The sequence below is a fragment of the Mugil cephalus genome, chromosome 14 (assembly GCF_022458985.1).
Source record: "Mugil cephalus isolate CIBA_MC_2020 chromosome 14, CIBA_Mcephalus_1.1, whole genome shotgun sequence".
Lineage (NCBI taxonomy): Eukaryota > Metazoa > Chordata > Actinopteri > Mugiliformes > Mugilidae > Mugil > Mugil cephalus.
Genome location: NC_061783.1, coordinates 14,615,449 through 14,631,467, shown reverse-complemented (window position 1 = coordinate 14,631,467; position 16,019 = coordinate 14,615,449). Strand labels below are relative to the sequence as shown.

The window sequence follows — 16,019 nt, the reverse complement described above, 5'->3', positions numbered from 1 at the left end:
CAGACAACCAAGAGATCAAACACCATGGCAACGATTGAGCTCTCTGATCACCACGGATACGGTGAGACAGCCGACCACTTTGTAGTATCTAGTTGCATGTAGTTTATGGGTGCATGTGTGTCAGTGTGTGTGTGTGCGTCAAAATCACCAGCTTCATTTGGCAGTACAGAAATCTGAGGGAAAGTATAAAGTCAAAGCTCGACTGACTGTTTTTCCCTTTCTCTGTGTGTGCAGTAAAATGAGAAATAAAAGAATACGTGTCAGTATTCGGTCATCTATTAAAGTGTGTGTGTGTGTGTGTGTGTGTGTGGGTGTGTGTGTGTGTGTGTGTGTGTGTTTGTGTTATAGGTGTGTCCATATGTAACCGTCTGTAGCTGAGTGTCTCCCCGGGCTCTTTTCTGATAGACCACTGTTGGGTGTTGTGGAGATGAAAGGGATGCTGGGAACTCATCTCACGCTATGAATCCTGGGTAAGTAGCGTGTGATGTGAGTACATCCTCATCACTCAGTGAAAGAACGCTTTCATCCTTTATCCTTTCACTCTATCAATATCCTTCCTTTCTGTCTGCTCTCCTCGTGCTCGTCCCCATGTCTTTCTTCCTTCCCTCATCTTCAGTTTCCTCTTTTTCTTTCCTTGTACTTTCTTTTCTTTTTCTCCTGCTCCTTCTTCTCGTATTTTAATACCTATTTCACTCTGTCCCTGTTCTGCTTCACTCTTTGAATTTGCCTTCTCTCCTTCCTATCCTATTCTTTTCTCCATTCCCTCTTCTATACATTTTCTATACCTGTCCTTTTTTTCCTTACCTTTATCATTTATTTTCCTTTAATTTCCCTTTTCCATTACTATTATATATTTTTTCTTTACAGTCCCCTTCTTCCCTTACCTTTCCCGTCCACTTCATTATCTTTCCCTCTTTTCTTCCTTCCTTCACTTATAGTTTCCATTCCCTTCTCATCCTTTCTCCTCTCCTCTCATTTTCCATCTCTTTTCCTCTTTCTTTCTACTTGTGCTGTCTACTACGTCCTTCTTCTCTTCTTTCCTGTGCACATAAAATGATCAAAGTGCCCATTCGGGCCATGACAGTTCAATTTTACCAGGACACACATACACACACCCCCAAGAACTTTTCCCAGGGTGCACATGCGGTCAGCAAACTAAAACTAGGTGGCAGACAAGTTTCATATTATCATTCTAAAGGTGGATTTGACTTTATCCTTTGTTACCTCAAAGTTAAGGATCGAGCAAACAAAATGTGACAGTAAATGTACTTATAAAATAAAGAAAAAGTTGCAATTCTCACACAGTTTTTGACGTAACTCTAAGAGCAATATGAGCTATAAATAAGGGAAGAGTGTTCATTGGGAGCAGGACCTTAGTCAAGACTTAAGGTGCATCATGGAGGTTTCTGGAGTCACGTTGACCCCATTACAGTATATTATATCCCTTACTTGTGAAAATTGACCGGTCTGTTTTAACTGCTCTTAAATTAGCACAAAAAACATTTTTCACCACCAAATTTTTACTCAACATTCTTTAACTGTGAACAATGTCTCAAAGTAGTGTTTAACATAAATTTATAGAATTAGACATAAAATAACTGCAGTGAAAATACAAATAGGCACTGAAAGTGTATTACAAAATGAACATGTAATGTGAAAATTAAATGGAAAACCAAAGACCAAACTCAACATGAAGTCGTGTGTGTGTGTATTCATGCACATGAGTGGCATGTGACACTCAGTGCAGAGTGGGCCTTGCAAACATAGGTATCACATTTGCAGCATCTCAGACTTGTTTTGTTGTCTCTAGGGGCACAGAGCTTACAGCGCTTCCTTTTCTGCCCGTGTCCTTGTTGGGGGGGGGCAGCCAGGGCAGCGGCTGGGCCTGGGGCTGGGGCTGGGGCCTGCACACTCCTAACCAGACTGGCAGAGGCTGCTGTGCGGGGAATGTGCTGGCGCCGTCGAATAAGAGGAGTCACCAAAGCTTTCCCCAGCTCCGCTAGGAAAAGTCTCCTCTTGAAACTCTTCCCCTGATTCCAGGTTGGATCGAGCGCCGTCCACACCACATATGCGTTGAAAGCAGACACGTCAAGGATGCTGTGGAACAGCGCCACAGACCAGTGGGCTGTCATTCGCTTGCAGGTGTATGTAGCAGTAAGCTGCAATAAAAGGAACGATAAATAAGAGATTGGGAACAATATTGAATCTGCCGTACACAAAATGCTATGATTCACATAAATAAGAATAAAATAAAATGCATGATGGATGAAACTTTACGTTACCTTATCAAGGCAGTCAACGCCTCCTTTGTTCTTGTTGTAGTCGTGGATTATAAGGGGCTTCCTGTCCTCTGTGCTGCTGACGGCGGCGTCTTTGTGTAGCGTGCTCATCAGGATGACATTTTTATTCTTCTTGGGAACATATGACACAAGAGTGTGTGTGTCAGTGAAAGCAAATTTTGATGAGAGTACCTCTCTTCCCGTGGTCGATAGAATTGCAGGGGGAAGTTCAGTCTTGTTCTTCCTCACTGTCCCTACCATAGTGAGCTTTCTTTTCAGCAGCTCCTGACCAAGAGCATATGATGTGAAGAAGTTGTCACATGTTATATTATGCCCCTGGAGACCGGTTGTCATGTCCAGCACAACACGCATGCCCTGTTTTTTTTCGGCCTTTCCAGTATTGTGTTTCCCCATGTATACCTGCATATTCCAGGCATAGCTGCTCCTGGCGTCGCATGCTGCCCAGATCTTTATTCCATATTTCCCTGGTTTGCTTGGCATGTACACCTTGAAGGAACAGCGACCTCTGAAAGAAACCAGGCGCTCATCAACTGTCACCTCAGGGCCTGGATTGTACATAAGTGGTAGGCGCTCCACCCACCTGTCCCAAATGTTCCTGATGGCAGCCAGTTTGTCTTTTCGCCAGCGGACGGGTCGTGTATCTTTGTTATCAAATCGAACAACTCTTGAAAGGACATGAAACTGCTGTAACGACATAGTTGCCCGGAATATGGGCCTGCCAGACTCTGCATCCCACAGACTTTTTGTAGCCTCACTGTTTGAGCGATACACTCCTGCTAAAATCAACAGACCTATGTAGGCTTGGAGGTCTACCAGGTCGATTTCTTTCCAGGTGTCCCCAAACACACGTTTCCCCTTCAGGTTTGTCATCTGCAGTATAATTCCCTCAATGGACACTGGTAAAAAGAGTTGGAAGCTGGACTTGATGTCATTCACACGAGATGTTGCATACCGTGTTGGCCCTGGCCTCATCTTTATGATGTTTTCCACTGTCACTCTGTTCTGGGGGGATGGAGACCAGAGCAAGTGCCCACTCTTAGACTGGAATGTCTCCTCAGGTGCCTGTTCTTCAGGTGCCTCTCCCTCTCCATCAGTTGACTGGTCAGCCTCCACAAAGTCTGGATCAAATTCTGTGTTGTCTTCCACTTCCGAGACATCCTCCTCTATCTCTGGTTCAGTTTCAGTGTCCTCTTCATCATGACCAAAATCCTGGACCGGAACCTCTTCAACAGAGGACTGCTTGGTCAGTTGCCTACTCATGTGCTCAGAGTAAAAGGAGTGCAAGGCAAATATCAAGCTATATATGTGGGGTCTGTGTGGGAAAGGGATGTGTACCCCACAAAATGCATTGTTCAGTCAGATGTGACCCTGTTGTTGTTTCCTTTGCAGATTTCTGAGACCATAAAAAAAAAAGCCATAAAACAAGTTTTTAAGCGCATTCATGTGCCAACGAAGAATTTAATACTTTTCACCAACAGGCACCAGAGATAAGAAGGACCTGGCTTCTCAGCGCCTGGACCACTTAGAGATAAAGATCATGCATAAATTAAGAACTGCAAGATCTCTCTCTGTCTACAACTACAAACTACTAAATGTACACTTGTAACTAAAATTACAATGTTTAATCTATACTCAGCTCATGATTTGTGTCAATTTACAGTTTTATTCGTCTTTCTGGCTCGAAATTTGGCGAAGTTAGATAAAAGTATTTTTAATCATAAGTCTTCACCATGGAGCCACACTGCCATCCATGCTCAGGTCACTGTGTGTCTGGTGTAATGAGGCAGTGAGGCAAAGAGACGTGAAGGCGAATGTTAGCATTAGCATATACATTCATTTTGCCATTGATGTTAGCTGGAAGCTAACGCATACTTGTATAATGGTGTTTTAGGTATATAAAGCTAATTTGTAAATTTTGTTTGTCCATTTTTACAGTGTTTCTCCAGTAAATACTTTAAGCGGATCTTCTGACGTGCTTAATCCAATGCGTTATTCCCAGTATTGATACAATCGATTGATTACCTTTTAAATTCATATCAGATCGATGTATGTCGTCCGGACAGCTATCTTGCCGAGCACATATCGATGTAGTTGGATCGTAGGAAAATAAAACGATTCATCGATGTAGTGGAGTCGTTACACCCCCATGATATACATTTCCTTCTTCTTGATATTAGTTGGCGTTGCTTACTATTATTATTTACCTTTTATGAATTAGGATATTGAGGAAAGTCGTAGAAATGAATGAATGTTTCTGATAACTTGTTTCGGTGCTGACATGATGTTTTGTTCACTGAAAGTGTTTGATTTCACGTCTCTCTATCATCCTACTTCTGAATTTAACATTGTGAGAAGTACAACCATTAGTTAATACTCTGTGATGAAAGCACTGATATGTAAATCATTGAAAGGGGCGAAGACTATTGTCGTAACAAAGAGACAACCTGGAGAGTTGATAGCCAGAGGCTTGTCAGCCTCAGTTCTCAGTTTAGTTTAAGATGATTTTTATTTTAACTGTCAAGACTGTCAGGCCATCGAATGGGCTGTGTACCCCCAAAAAGCATTGTTCAGTCTGAAATGTGTGAGTGAGTGAGTGAGTGAGTGAGTGAGTGAGTGAGTGAGTGAGTGAGTTGGGGTGGTGTGTATGGGAATGTCTTCTTTCTGATGAATGAATATAGTCAGGATACCCATTCATTTCCTATGGTCGGTCACTTTTGACCAGGAACAACAGAAGTGTAACAAGTTTGATTAAAACACTCAAAATTCAATGAAAGAGGTGATCATCACTTTTATATGTTCAAGTGCATAGTGTGGAGAATATCATAAGGCCTTGAGACAATCAGATGTAAAACACAATAGTTGTGATCGTTTTAAGTTGTAAATCAGTCAGATTTGACCCTGTTGTTGTTTCCTTTGCAGATTTCTGAGACCATAAAACAAGTTTTTAAGCACATTCATGTGCCAATGAAGAATTTGACACTTTTCACCAACAGGCACAAGAGATAAGAATGACCAGACTTCTTGGCGCCTGGACCACTTGGAGATAAGATCATACATAAATTAAGAACTGCAAGATCTCTCTCTGTCTACAACTACAAACTACTAAATGTACAATTGTAACTAAAATTACAATGTTTAATCGATACTCAGCTCGTGATTTGTGTCAATTTACAGTTTTATTCGTCTTTCTGGCTCGAAATTTGGCGAAGTTAGATAAAAGTATTTTTAATCATAAGTCTCTACCATGGAGCCATACTGCCATCCATGCTCAGGTCACTGTGTCTCTGGTGTAATGAGGCAGTGAGGCAAGGAGACGTGAAGGCGAATGTTAGCATTAGCATATACATTCATTTTGCCATTGATGTTAGCCGGAAGCTAACGCATACTTGTATAACGGTGTTTTAGGTATATGAAGCTAATTTGAAAATTTTGTTTGTCCAGTTTTACAGTGTTTCTCAAGTATATACTTTAAGCGGATCTTCTGACGTGCTTAATCCAATGCGTTATTTCCCAGTATCGATATAATCGATTGATTACCTTTTAAATTCATATTAGATCGATGTATGTCGTCCGGACAGCTATCGTACCGAGCACATATCGATGTAGTTGGATCGTAGGAAAATAAATCGATTCATCGATGTAGTGGATGAATCGTTACACCCCATGATATACCTTTCCTTCTTCTTGATATTAGTTGGCGTTGCTTACTATTATTATTTACTTATATGAATTAGGATATTGAGGAAAGTCGCAGAAATTAATGAATGTTTCTGATAACTTGTTTTGATGCTGACATGACGTTTCAAGTGTTTGATTTCATGTCTCTCTCTCATCCTACTTCTGAATTTAATATTGTGAGAAGTACAACCATTAGTTAATACCCTGTTATGAAAGCACTGATATGTAAATCATCGAAAGGCGCGAAGACCATTGTCGTAACAAAGGGACTGTCAGGAAGGGTGAATTGGAGGTTGTAGGTGAGGACGCAGATGCAGGACTACGGATGAGGCAGGATCTTCAAAACAAAGGTATTTAATAATTAACGAAAAGCGCTGCGCACGGCAGGAAAACCAAAAATACAAAAGAACCATCAGACACGGCAAGGTAACATGGAACATGACGACGAAAACCATGGACCATGACATGAGGACCTGGGGTAACATTAATAACGCGACAAGGAACAAAGGGAAAGGCAGGGTTATAAATACACACGAGGGCTCGGAGATGACAAGACACAGGTGAAACGCATGACAATCAACGCAGGTGAAACCAATAAACAATCAAGAGACAAGGAGGCACAACACGGGAAACAAGGAACTTAACAAAATAAAACAGGAAACACAACATGACATGGACAGACATGACAACACCACAAGGAAACACGATGGACAGGAATCTAGGAGACATGACAAAACAAAACAGGAAACGTCAAAGCATGATGACAAAATAAAAGACAGACCTAGAACCTTGGAAGAGACAACTTGGAGAGTTGATAACCAGAGGCTGGTTAGCCTCAGATCAGTTTTTTTTTTTTTTTTTTTTTTTTTGTTCTCAGTTCGTTTTTGTCGGCGTGATACTTTTTACTTTAACTCGAAGTTTTTATTACTCGCCAGTACGCGTGTTTAAGTTTTATTTTTGAATCATCCTCGTCACATTTAACGCACGACTTTTTCAAAGGACAAGCTGGTTTTTATTTTAACTGTCAAGACTGACCCGGCCATCGAAAGTATTTTTCAATTCCATCATTGACAACCAATTTTTTAACACACGCCATCAGACTCTGCTCCACGGCAAATTCACAGGTGTCCACTTTGTCTACATAACACTGAGGAAGACTCAAGCTGTAACCGGCTCTGAGGTCCGGATCTGCATGACTGTCCATCAATCTGCTGTCAACGCTTCGGTACCGCTGGGTTTTCCCCGACGATACTGCTGTGGAAGCTCGAGCTCAACAAGACAGCGTTTGGTCCAGATCCAGTTGTTCGGAGCGGCATCCAAGGAATTTCTATAAGTAGACGATCACCTTCATATTTGAGCAGAGCTGATGATCTTGTTATAACTAAAGAAACTCATCTAAATCTAAAGAATTAATTTAAGAAATTAGGTTCCGTTTGCGTCCTCGTTTTCGTTCATACTTCTCACTTTCGTTAAAGTCATTCATTTCGGTATTCTCATCATTTTCCATTACTCTGTTATATTATTCATCATATTGTTTATTATTTACTATTCACCTTTGCAAATAAACCACATATTTCACTTAAGTCGTTGTCAGAAGGTCCTTGTGAGGTGGAAACAGATGATCCCTGAACTGAGAGCTTACGCCTCAGACATGATGAGATTGATTTTTTACTAATTATTAATATTGATCCAATATTAATGGATTAATTCTCAATGTATTCCAAATCTGTGGGTGGTGCCCCCTTTCGATGAGTGCAGTAATTACACTTAATTGTTCAAAAACTTATTTCCCCTGCAACACATAGGCTACATGTTTGCTAATTGTAAACTTTCAGGCCTCAACACTAACCAAATCTGGATTACTGAATCTGAAATTACAGTTTATATTTGACTCAACAAACTGAACTGAAGTTTTGAATGTCCACTATTTTGGAAGCGGGTGAAGTTGACCCCACGTGATTAGCCGTCTGATTTAAGAGCGCAGGTAGGATGGCCGCATACCATTTAGGAAATGATCCACTTTTAACCATTCTTGCTCACTGTCATGACTTATAGAGACACTTAATGGAACTGGGCCATCAATCACTCAACTCAACGTGAGTTCTTGGCTGCTAGTTAGCAAACGTTACGGCGTCTGGGCTTGTAGCTGCACGAAGTTCCCCCCTGAGAATGAAAAGTTTGGAGGCTTCACCAGACTGAAACTGAGTTAGCTAAGGAGGACGTTTTCTGACTGCGTTTTCTGACTGAAAGTGGATTCTTTGCAGGAATAAACGCTGACCGTTTAACAATTATTTTTATTTTCGTGGATTTGCAACACTTTTTCAACCGGGAATTATGGACTGCCTTCTTAAAATACAGGTAAATGATGCAACACACTCACTTCCTCTTTATCTGCTAACATTGTGGTCTAGGTTTTGCATAATTTTTTCTTTTTTTCTTCTTCTTGCATGCTGTGCTGTTTCCGTACGAACGGATCATTTATAACCACTGCGTTTGTTTTAATGGATTTTATTTACATTGCTTGCTTTTGCTGTTTCCCAAATAGCTGCACTGATATGTAATCTGTTCTTGAGGGCTGCGTGGCTCTGTTTCTCCTCTGGTCTGTATTTTTCATGCTATAAGAGGGATAATTCGCAGGGGAACAGTAGTCTACGTTCTTATCTTAGTGTAAGATGGTAGATCAAAGATGCTTATGCACCTGTCTGTAGTGTATTCTATATGCATTGCCGTCTTTTGATTCATACTTATCAGTTATGTTTTTTTTTGCATTTGCAAAAATGGTGAGATTTATGTATTTTTAATGCTTTTTCTGATTTACGCAAACCTCAACTAAGTAAGTAAAAGTTTAAGAGTTCTTAAACTATTGGTTGCCTTAACAGTGTGCATGCCAGTATGTTGACACCATTAGTACAGTAGCATAATAGTACAACTTTAATTTTGTAGCCTTTGTTTTAGTGCAAATCATCTAACGTTTAGTTCTGAGTCTCAGTAGCTGCGTTTCCATTACATTTTTTCGCAAAATAAAAGCGATATTTTTTGAAATTTTGTTTCCATTGAAAGGTGCAAATGAGCTGTGACTCTCGTAAAGTCTCGTCTCGCGATGTCCCATAATTGTCTCACATTCTCGTCAGGTGAGACTCCACTTTAGGGAAATGGACTTCAAATGAACTGGTCACATGACCCCTTGCATCGTCTTCAGTGATACTGGTGACGGGTAATTGCGGAAAAAAGTGTTTCTATTGCATTTTTGCACAAAACTGTTACATCAACACATCTGAAAAACCACTTCAGGAGAGCGTGAAAGTGTTTTAGTGATATTTGAGAGGTTTTTCTAAATGTAGGTGTTTCCATTACCTTTTTTTTTTATTGCAATATTTTGTTTGCAACTCTAACTCTGAAGATGGTGTGACACCTAGGAAGAAAATTAGGAATAGGTGGGAATTATTTTTGAAAACTTGCGGCGCTTGTCGTCTTTTTGCACTTTGCAAATTCTTCCTGCGGGCCAGATTGGACCCTCTGGTCGGCCAGTTTTGGCCTGCAGGCTGTATGTTTGACACCCCTGCCTTAAAAAGTAAAGTATTCATGTCACAGGCCCAGAACAACAACTGGCTTTTTTCTTTGTTAGAGGACACGTATTTACATTTTTTTCCCCATGTTGTTACATTTACATTAAAAGCACATTTTGTGAATTAAAAGGAAGGTATTGCTTCAACTCACTCAGGCACAAGGAAGTGTGTGTACGCTATGTGAGTTGAGCTTCTCAGTGTCAAACTTCAAGGCTGCTTTCATGTTCTTCAGTCTACCCCTGAAAGTTACAAAGTTTTCACCCTAAGATGACGGCCCTTTCTTCTGTTTTATACTTTCCTTCCAAACCCCCTAACGCTTGCGCTTCCACGTGCCTGTTCATCACAGGTTGTAATGTGTCTTGCAGTCTTTGTTCACTTACTCACGTGCCTTCTAATAGACGCACTCTCTTCGTATTAATATGCACAGACAGTCGCGCCCCAGCACTTGACAAGAAAATTTGACTTATCCACGTTGCGTTTTTTTTCTTTTTTTCAACTGTCGTCTCCTCCTCCTCCTCCTCCTCCTCCGCATCTGCGCTCATTCTCTCTCAATCTTCCTCTCAGCCTGCCAGCCTCGTCTTCCTTCTCTGTTTCTCTGCGTCACTCTCCCAACGCTGATATATGATGCGTGGAAGCAAAACGTGACGGTGAACCTTTTCGCCCTCCCTCCGTTCCTCTCAGACCCGTCCCGTTCTTCCCTCATCTCATGTCCCTCCTTCACATGGGCTCGTCCTCTTCTTTCAGCCCTTCCATCAGACTTTCTCTCCTTCTTCCGTTCACTGTTGCTTGTCTCCCCTCCCTTCCTCATTCCCCTTTCTCCCCACATCTCTCTACTCCTTGCTCCTTTCCCTCTCTAGAGTCCTCTTATTTCCGTCTGTTTCATTAACAAGATTTATCTTCTCTAGTAATTACAGTACACACACAGACACGCAGGTGCGCCAACACACACTGTATGCCAGTCACACTCACTCATGCTGTAGTTCTGCTTTTCGACCAGTCAGGGTCACTGTGGCACCGCTATGAAAGCAGTGAGGGCGGTGGAGTGGAGGTAGAGGGGGAAAAAAAAAAATGTGTGTGCTTTTGTGTGTGTGAAGCAAGGTTATCTCACGCATGTGTATATGTGCGCACACGTGTATCGGTGTGTGTCTGCTTGACTGCGAGCTAGTATCAGGATGGCACCTCGATGCGACCGCACTGACATAATTTGAAATAAACACAGAGTAAATGGCATTCAGCTGGTAACCCCCTTCCTTTATTTCCCAATTTATTTATGTTTGAATCCATAATGCATACCACCTTAATGCCTCCTTGAAGGCCACAACTCTGCCTGTGTGTGTGTGTGTTTGCGTAAAAACCATCAAGGTCCCAGAGATTCTCATCTCACGCAAGTACTTTAAATTCAGAAACAACAGGGTTTATGACTGCAAATATTTGCACTGGTAGATGAGCCGGACGAGGTTTTAATGGAGGCACTTTTGAAAAGTTCAATGTTTATTCGTGTCTCGGTCTTTTAGCCCACGGGCCTACGACCGTCGATATCATAATCCCTCCAAAGTAATGGCTTTGGCTCCTGACAGAGCCTGACTGATGCCAGTGTTCCCTCCATTCAGAGCTAGCGAGCTGACAGTGACGGAGTGACTGACGGAGGGGCTGACAGAGTGACAAAAGCAGAGTGACTGGTGTGACTGGTGTTCATCAGTGCACTGTTTCACACCGTGACACAAGGAACTGAGATGATTATTAGAGGATTTTTAAATATGCAATTTTCTAATTTTAACAACGTAAACGCTTGTCCCTAAAAATAATTAAAAAAAAATTAAAAAAAGACTGACATTGGCTGCTTATAATGAATCCTCGAAAGGTGTTTCGTATTTTTTCATGACCACATTATTCACCGAACATCCTGACAATGAGCCTGACTTGTGGTGGTAGTGTGTAGTTTTAGGCTCGTTTCAAACGCACGCACGCACGCACGCACACACAGACACACACACACACACACACAGACAGACGGGGCTGAACGAAGTCTGAGCTATTTTCAAGTTCAGACTTCCTCCCGCATGCACCACACAGTGGTAGACTGACAGATGGATGGTCCAGCAGAGTTGGGGTGCCTTTGGGTCGTGGAGATGCAAATATCATGCGGTGTAACAATTTGTACTCCGCGGCGGTTTCTGGAGTTTTGTTCACTTTTAGTTTTTATGTGAAAAAGTTTCGTTCGATGCGCAGGTGTTTAAGATGTTTCGCAAATGCATGTGTAAATGTTCATTATTCAGAAACTTACTTTTACTTACTATAGTGCGGTACATAGTTTTGGTGTCTTCAATCTTTAATGCATATCTGCAGATCTTAATAGAATGTGATACTTATTATTATATTAAACATTCGTCATGTCACGCTTTATTAATTACTTCTGGACTTTTGGGCTCCTCCATTTTATTTGAACCCAAATTAGATGGAAACGCAAACAGCCTATGGTCCAGATCAAACCTAATTATTTTTTTTTGGATGGTTTGGACCGTATTAGTACTTGAGGAGAGTAGTTTAAAAATAATCCAGATGCTTATTTTTTTTATTTATTTGTTTTACAAGGACAAGGTAGGCAAAGAAAGTTCTGCAGCAGTACACAAATCCACCCAAAATCCTTAAAGTAGATAACAGATGGTAGAAAATTAATTGGCTCATTCACGGAGCAGATGCATTCCCGTCTGTAAAACCAGTTAATTTGAAATGTGGCACGTAGACTGTGTAGACAACATGTGGGTATTATCACGTAAAGGTCTACATACACTGTATATCATAGGTTTTCAACAGGGGGTCCGCGACCCCTAGGGGGTCCACGGAGATACTGCGGGGTGGCAAAAGATGTCATCTTTCAGTCAGAACTTCACTCATTCAGCGATACAGGAGCTGCCTCAACAGCGCACCATTTCACACAGAGCACTAGGCCCGTCAATCTAAGCTTCCTATACACAGTAGGGGCCTGCTAGGTGCCTCTATAGCTGCTGAGCCAATCAGGAGGCTGCGCATTACACTCTCACTCTGTCGGGTTTCCCGCAATTGGCCGAGAGCCTGTTCGGTCCCCAGGTGACGCATGCTGCAATGTTAGCAGAAGAGAAGCTAAAAGTGCAGCTCACTGCCATCAGCCAACTACTTAGGATAAAATGCCTTTGGTGATTCATTTAAAGTTAAGATCTGGCAATTATTTTCTTCTAATAATAATGTATGTTTATATAGAGTTTAATATAGAACGCATATATTAGGTAGGGGATCCTAGGCCTGAAAAACGTTGAAGACCCCTGTTGTATATTGTAGCATAAACATAAACTTTAGTTCAAACTTTCAAGTGTAAAGAGGACATGACTCGTCTTGGTATTTTTTCCAAAAGAGCCAAACTTTAGGTGACTGTTGCCAAAAGCCTTGGTTACGTAAATAACTTAAAGTTCATTTCCAAGTTAGGAAAGCAGATTTACATTAAGTAATGGTTGAGCGAAGGTGACAAATGAATAAGAGTCAGAGTATTGAGGTTCAGCCTCATTTCTGACAGCACTGCCCACATGAAACCACACACGCAGCGTTGTGAGGCGCGCACGCGCCGACACAGTCACGCACATTCACATATGCACTCTGGAAAAGCAGCGATAATGACAAGCTCTAAAGAGGCGTGGAAATGTTATTCGAGTTAGCTCTGTGTGGGATTTCCGTGTGTGTGTGCGCACGCGTGTTCATGTTTTCATGCGTTTCTCAAGTGTTTGCGGTTTAGTTGTTTGTGGGTGTGCAATGATGTGTGTCGTGTACTCAAGCCAGGAGTGTATTGTTGTCACCTCAGGCCCCCTAATATCATTTATACGGTTTGCAGGCTAACACACATACACATGGACGCACGCACTCGCGCACACGCAGAGTTGTAGCAGGTGTCTTCCTTGTCAAGAGAGCAAAGCAAGAAACATGCCCATGTGGATCTGTGCGCATGTTTGTGTACAAGCTCAGGTGTGAGTCGGTTGATAAAGTTTATCAGCCCGGGGCACGTTGCTGTCGGCAACCAGTGTTGTGAAGGGAAAAGGCCACACAGACAAAGTGTGTGTGTGTGTGTGTGTGTGTGTGTATAGGGAGCAGGATGGCAAACATAAGCACCGCTGATGACCCTTTTTCTCATCTTAGAAACACGTGCGCGCGCACACACAGACACACACACACACGCTCAGAGCAGAAGATTTAAATCCATTCTGAAGAGGAAAAGCCATCAGCATATTTATAAGTTGATATTTCAAAAACACCAATAACGGCAGAACCCGGAAACGATGACATTGAAATAGATCTCCGTGGAGAGGCTGAAGTGAGCAAACGACAACCCGATACACTCTTATACACACGCACACACACTGCTGCTAAGATGCATTTCCAAAATCTTGGCAAACTTTATCTTGATTTGTAGCAGTGTTGCTGATATTTCATGGTCTGATCTGTGAGGAGACTGTAAAAAGAAAACTGGCGTAATACTGACAGACGGGCGACGAAAAAGCAGGACTCATTTTGAATATTGGTTTACCACAGAGTCTCCACCCCATTTTTAATCCTAATCTGACCCGAACATTGACCCCAGTCTCGTAAAACTCAAAGACAACACTTTAAAGATAACTATAAACTTTATATTTTAGCAAAATGTTATAAAATAATACTTAAATGTTGCATTAGGACAGTCATGGACAATACAAGTATGAGGAAGCTTTTAGTTGTTGTTGTTGTCGTTGCATAAAACATAATCAAGCATTCATACTGAAGATGTGCAGACAAACCAGAAAGCTAAAAGGCTTATTAGTGTGCCCATCTGTGCAATCTACTATAATTTTTCAAAATTAAAAAAAAAAAAAAAAAATACTTAAAGTTGCTTTAAAAAATAAGTTTAAATTGGACTCCATTTTTGGGGGGATTTTTAATTGGGAAGTGAGAAATTAAATGAATGGCAAATGGTGCTAAACATGTCAGAAGGGAGACTGTTAATGAGCTAATGAAAACTGAACAGTCTGGAGTTTATTAATATTCAAAAGATGGAGGATGGCAGACCTTCCAAAAAGGGATTTTGTATTTTTTTTAATTAACTTTTTCAGTTTTTTATGCTGCCTACACACTTTTTTTGCTTTTAGGAAAGTATACATGTGCGGTTACGGCAATAATCCCCAGTTATAGAAGACACCATTCTAATTTGTGATTCCAGTAATCCTTATGTGTTGGTTACGTTAAATGAAATCATATTAATATGGGATTTACACCTTATTAGTTCATCATTACACAGAGGGAGAATTATTACCTCAAGGCAGGCAGGAGGGGAGTTTTTATTAATAAGGCAAATATTTATCCGGGTTGGCCTTCAGCAGCCTGATGAGCAAAGGAATGAAAACCTAACAGTGGATAAAACATTTGGACGTTCTTGTAAAAATTTGTGTTGAATGTGAGTGTTTTGCACTTTCTGCCCTCACAGCTGCTACTGAAGTGCCTCTGGGCCAGACACTTGACCTTCAAGAGCTCCAGTTGCTTGGCAGCTAAAGGAGCATGACTACACTGGGCTGCTCCCGGCTGAGAGTCGCAGCGAACCTCTGAAACTCCTCTGAAAAGTGTTTGTGGTCAGATCGCTTCGTTTGCTGACGGATAGAGAATTAATTGCCAGCAAATTTGATAAGGAATTAATTAAATGGGTCGCTTTTCATGCAAAAATGCCCAACGTCCTGCAATGGCTCCAATTTTTTACAAAAGAGAGGATTTGCTTTTTGTTTTTAATGATGGGAAGATGGAGAGGGTCCAATGTTGACCTGGGTGACTGATTCACATAAAATACAGTCAGTTCATCTGTGTAATTATTTATTTCTGCCATTAGTGCAGTTCATCAAGCTTTGGCAGTATGCTGAGCCATCACTGTAAAGTTTACAGATTTTAAAAGAAAGAAAAATGCTGGTCTCAGATCGGTACTCTGTACCAGACAATACTTTAAACGTGTATATCTTAGGAACAATGTGCATGCCTGGTGGTATAGAACAAGTTTATGCTTTTGCACTATATATTTCGAACTATACTGAGCAGCCACGACATTAAAACCGCCTAGCAGAGTGAATAACATTAATGATGTCACTTATTTTGACACGCTCTGAGAATGTGAGTGTTATTTTAAAACATTGACTCTGACTGATTCTGTATTATTATTACTATATATATACTGGATGGACGATTTGACCATACGAGAACACAGAAGGGACGAGGTCTGTTCTGTCTTTATCAGGTGAAGCCTCTCCAACAAAGATTTTACAAGAAGTAAATGGAAACACTGTGGAGGGTTAAGTTGTAAATGCAACTTCACCCCTGGAGACCCCGGAAACACGCAACTAATGTTGTGTCGGCTAACGGTTAGCATTAGCATGTATCAAGAATACGCCAAATAATGATGAACTTAACTTTATTTCAGTCGCAATTTAGCCTAACCCTA

At 41.2% G+C, this 16,019-nt stretch overlaps 1 protein-coding gene and 1 long non-coding RNA gene across 2 annotated transcripts; one reads left to right on the top strand and one right to left on the bottom strand.

Annotated features, from left to right (window-relative positions):
- Positions 1-1,881: 1,881 nt before the first annotated feature.
- On the bottom strand, positions 1,882-5,385 carry LOC125019911 (piggyBac transposable element-derived protein 4-like). The gene has a single exon (XM_047604975.1). The coding sequence runs from the start codon at positions 3,558-3,560 to the stop codon at positions 2,274-2,276; it is 1,287 nt and encodes a 428-aa protein (XP_047460931.1). The 5' UTR covers positions 3,561-5,385; the 3' UTR covers positions 1,882-2,273.
- Positions 5,386-7,999: 2,614 nt separating this feature from the next.
- Positions 8,000-15,268, top strand: LOC125020460. Its single transcript, XR_007114205.1, has 2 exons — positions 8,000-8,336; positions 15,024-15,268. It is a non-coding gene; the product is annotated as an uncharacterized LOC125020460 (long non-coding RNA).
- The last annotated feature ends 751 nt before the right edge of the window (positions 15,269-16,019 follow it).

Bases quoted from the DNA above. Each gene is read 5' to 3' on its own strand.
- LOC125019911 (XM_047604975.1), bottom strand. From the start codon at position 3,560: ATGAGTAGGCAACTGACCAAGCAGTCCTCTGTTGAAGAGGTTCCGGTC.